The following is a 2948-nucleotide window of genomic DNA, read 5'->3' as shown; positions in this document are numbered from 1 at the left end:
CTCAAGGGGAACCTGTGGTTTGAGAAGCGTATGATCAACAAGCGTATAAACCAACGGCGAGGCAAGATGACTGATTCTCGAAACGGGAACATGTCAAGCGAGAAGCAAGCCAAGGAGCAAGCGGAGATCGATAGGGAGTGGTTCCATGAACGGTTCAAGAACCACGGCAAGCATGGATTACAAGCCGAAGAGATCGAAACGTTGAACTTGCACAGATATGGCCATCATCGTTACAGGGAGCAGAAGAGCTACGATATCAGCTTTGGGCCTGTGCTTGCAATCATGATTGGGGTATCAACTTTGGCAGGGATGGGGGTCTACATGAGCTGAACAGCTTTAGGGAAAAAGACAAGATAATATATTCAAATGGAAGGCACATATGGTAACATGACATGTATAGAAGTTGTAGTACAGCACCAAGTAGATTAGTGTTCTTTCTTCTCTGTTGGCTTCAAGAAGAACCAAAGAGCAGTGATACCGGCAAAGGCTGCAAAGAAGGTCTTGTCGCTGTTTGGAATTTCGCTGTTGTCGTACTCATAAGGCTTTTCAACGTACTCCTCTTCCTCGGCCTTTGATTCGAGATGGAGGAAGTCGCTAAGCATGGAGCCCACAACCTTGGTATTACTGAGAGTGCTGAAAACAGTGGAGTTGATTGAGGACAGATCGAACCCCTGAAGCTCCTTTTCAAGTGGAGTCACCGGGTTTTTAGAAGCCTCCGTGGATATGGAAGGGATCTTGACAATGTAGTCATCTCTGACAAGCGGCTCAGGACGGAGATCCACTGGCTTGATGAAATCAATGTGAGAGTCATCGCCCTTCGCTAGCGCCTTTGAGCTGCTGTTGAAGGACATCTTCGCAGTGACAGTGGATGTCTTTAAAGCTGGTCTATTCATTGTTGACATATTGGCATTGTCCCTTGTGGAGAAAGAGGCCTCGTGGTTGGAAACTCTCGAAACAAGCTCCGCTTTACGTCCAGACACTTTCAGCCCACGCTTGCGACACTCAGCTTTCAAAGTCTGCAGAGACATGAGCGAGAATTCAGACTTCTTCGAGTTGAGCAAAGGGGTGGCATCTTTCTTCGTGGTTTGGTGGACAAGTCTCACTTGCTTGTGTGGCAACCCAGCACAACGTCCTGGTGCAGCTAACACCCTAAGAGAAGGTAGCGATTTGACACTTCTAAGCATTGTTCTCGAAGATCAGCTCAATGGCAATGTCTAGCTTGAACGAAAGTATACGCTTGCTCAGTGTGTAAACAATGGGCAGCAAAGAGATCTCCTTAAAAATTCCTGTTTGTTTTTGTTTTGCCTGACACATCACAAACTCGCGCACCATTCCCAATGGGGAAGACACACAAAACACATGGTACGGGACACATGCCTTCCCGGGTCCGGAGAAACCCAAACATCATCGACTAAGGGCACATGGGCGCGCGCTCTGCGTATTTACTTTCGCTCTCTACAACAGCACGTTTTAGGCAATTAATGATCTGTGTATATACATAATTTATAAGGTTGGATATAGAGTCAATAAGTTAGTGATGATAATAATAAAGGAATATATCACGTGGCATGAATGTCTGATCCAGTTTAGTACTGACGGGCAGCCTCTTGACATGCCTTCAACTGTTGCAAGTAGTAGTCACAGATTTGCATGTTGCCGTCGTTGTCGCTCAAACATCTGGTAAAGTTTCTAGCATCAACGTCACAGGCAGCAGCACCTTGCTGCTGCTGGGTTTGGACGGCTTGCTGTTGGACAGCCTGTTGTTGTTGTTGGTCAACCTGCTGGGAGGAGGAGGAACCACCAAACATACCAGTGATACCGGCACCAATGGTGTGACCAACGGCAGAACCAACAGCAACACCGGCAGCGGTGGAGGCCATCTGTGCAAACATACCTGGCTGTTGAGGCTGTTGTTGAACTGGTTGAGAGTAGGCGGTTGGCTGGTGTGGAGGAGCCTGGTGCTGTGGAATAGCAGCAGAGTGAGCAGATCTGCTCTGAGTTGGTGCAGAGCGGGAAACGGTTGGACGGGAACCACCTGTTCTTCTAGCCATTGTGAGTATGAATTGTTGTCTTGTTGTTAGGTAACAGATTCAAAAGAACAAATCTCAAGAGATGGTTGTAGTGGCGATGGATCTCCCTTTTCAACTTTTTTTTTCTTCTCTCCATTGCCTCTTTGTTCTGGAATCTCTCTGCCCGCTTCGGCTGAGGGCTTCAGTTTTCGGTTTTGCCACCGCGGGAAATCGGGAGCGGCTGTCGTAGTGTGCCAACCATTGTTCTGGCTGTAAACCGCCGCGGGGACAGGGATCTTCCTTCTGGATTTGATCATCGCGGCCTGTGCAGCAGAATTGGGTAGATGACGCATCTACAATAGATGAAGAAACCGAATAAAAGTACATAAGTCATTAGAATAAGCAGCCACGTAGATCTATGGTGTTTCAAACAAACAGTTTTGATAGTTTGTATTTGGATTTGGCGGTTGAAGAATCAACTCTGGAAACGTGAACATCGCCACAGCTCTTTTTGTCATCCTCTGTTACGTCAGAGGTTACAGAGTCGTGAGGTACAACGTGGAGCTTGAGAGCCTCTTCTCTGGTGAATGTGTGATAGAAGTCGTACTCATCAATCTCCCCTAGGCCTACAGGCGGGAACACTCTGTTTATGAGAACGTGAATAATGAAGGAGATTGGATAGCCAATGATGAACGAAATCTCAAACATCTTTATAGCTGGCTTTGGAACGTTTGTGAGGTTAGGGTTAACGCTTGGGAAACCAATAATACCAGGCACGAATCCGCAGATCCATGAGACAAATGCCCTCCAGTTGAATCCATACCAGAACCAGTAGATGGAATTGGGATCTGCAGAGTACAAGTCGGTGAGCTTCAACTTTTGCTTCCTCACGATGTAGTAATCTGCAGTGAAAGTACCAATCATTGGCCCTAGGAAACA

The 2948-nt window shown here is 47.0% G+C and overlaps 4 protein-coding genes across 4 annotated transcripts; 1 reads left to right on the top strand and 3 right to left on the bottom strand.

Annotated features, from left to right (window-relative positions):
* Nucleotides 1-30: 30 nt before the first annotated feature.
* On the top strand, nt 31-330 carry CYBJADRAFT_175312 (uncharacterized protein; the record flags this gene model as incomplete). The annotated part of the gene is made up of 1 exon (XM_020216683.1): nt 31-330. The coding sequence occupies one exon, from the start codon at nt 31-33 to the stop codon at nt 328-330; it is 300 nt and encodes a 99-aa protein (XP_020068215.1).
* A 70-nt stretch (nt 331-400) lies between these two features.
* Nucleotides 401-955, bottom strand: CYBJADRAFT_169592 (uncharacterized protein). Its single transcript, XM_020215851.1, has one exon. The coding sequence runs from the start codon at nt 900-902 to the stop codon at nt 426-428; it is 477 nt and encodes a 158-aa protein (XP_020068214.1). The 5' UTR covers nt 903-955; the 3' UTR covers nt 401-425.
* Nucleotides 956-1485: 530 nt separating this feature from the next.
* MIX17 (Mix17p) lies at nt 1486-2051 on the bottom strand (the record flags this gene model as incomplete). The annotated part of the gene is made up of 1 exon (XM_020217237.1): nt 1486-2051. The coding sequence occupies one exon, from the start codon at nt 2049-2051 to the stop codon at nt 1587-1589; it is 465 nt and encodes a 154-aa protein (XP_020068213.1). The 3' UTR covers nt 1486-1586.
* Nucleotides 2052-2435: 384 nt separating this feature from the next.
* Nucleotides 2436-2933, bottom strand: CYBJADRAFT_175309 (uncharacterized protein; the record flags this gene model as incomplete). Its single annotated transcript, XM_020216682.1, has 1 exon — nt 2436-2933. The coding sequence occupies one exon, from the start codon at nt 2931-2933 to the stop codon at nt 2436-2438; it is 498 nt and encodes a 165-aa protein (XP_020068212.1).
* Between the last annotated feature and the right edge of the window lie 15 nt (nt 2934-2948).

Source organism: Cyberlindnera jadinii (assembly GCF_001661405.1).
Source record: "Cyberlindnera jadinii NRRL Y-1542 unplaced genomic scaffold CYBJAscaffold_19, whole genome shotgun sequence".
NCBI lineage: Eukaryota > Fungi > Ascomycota > Saccharomycetes > Phaffomycetales > Wickerhamomycetaceae > Williopsis > Williopsis jadinii.
This window is presented reverse-complemented; position numbering and strand designations above follow the sequence as displayed.

Excerpts from the sequence above, each read along its gene's own strand:
- CYBJADRAFT_169592 (XM_020215851.1), bottom strand. The coding sequence starts at position 902 with ATGTCAACAATGAATAGACCAGCTTTAAAGACATCCACTGTCACTGCG.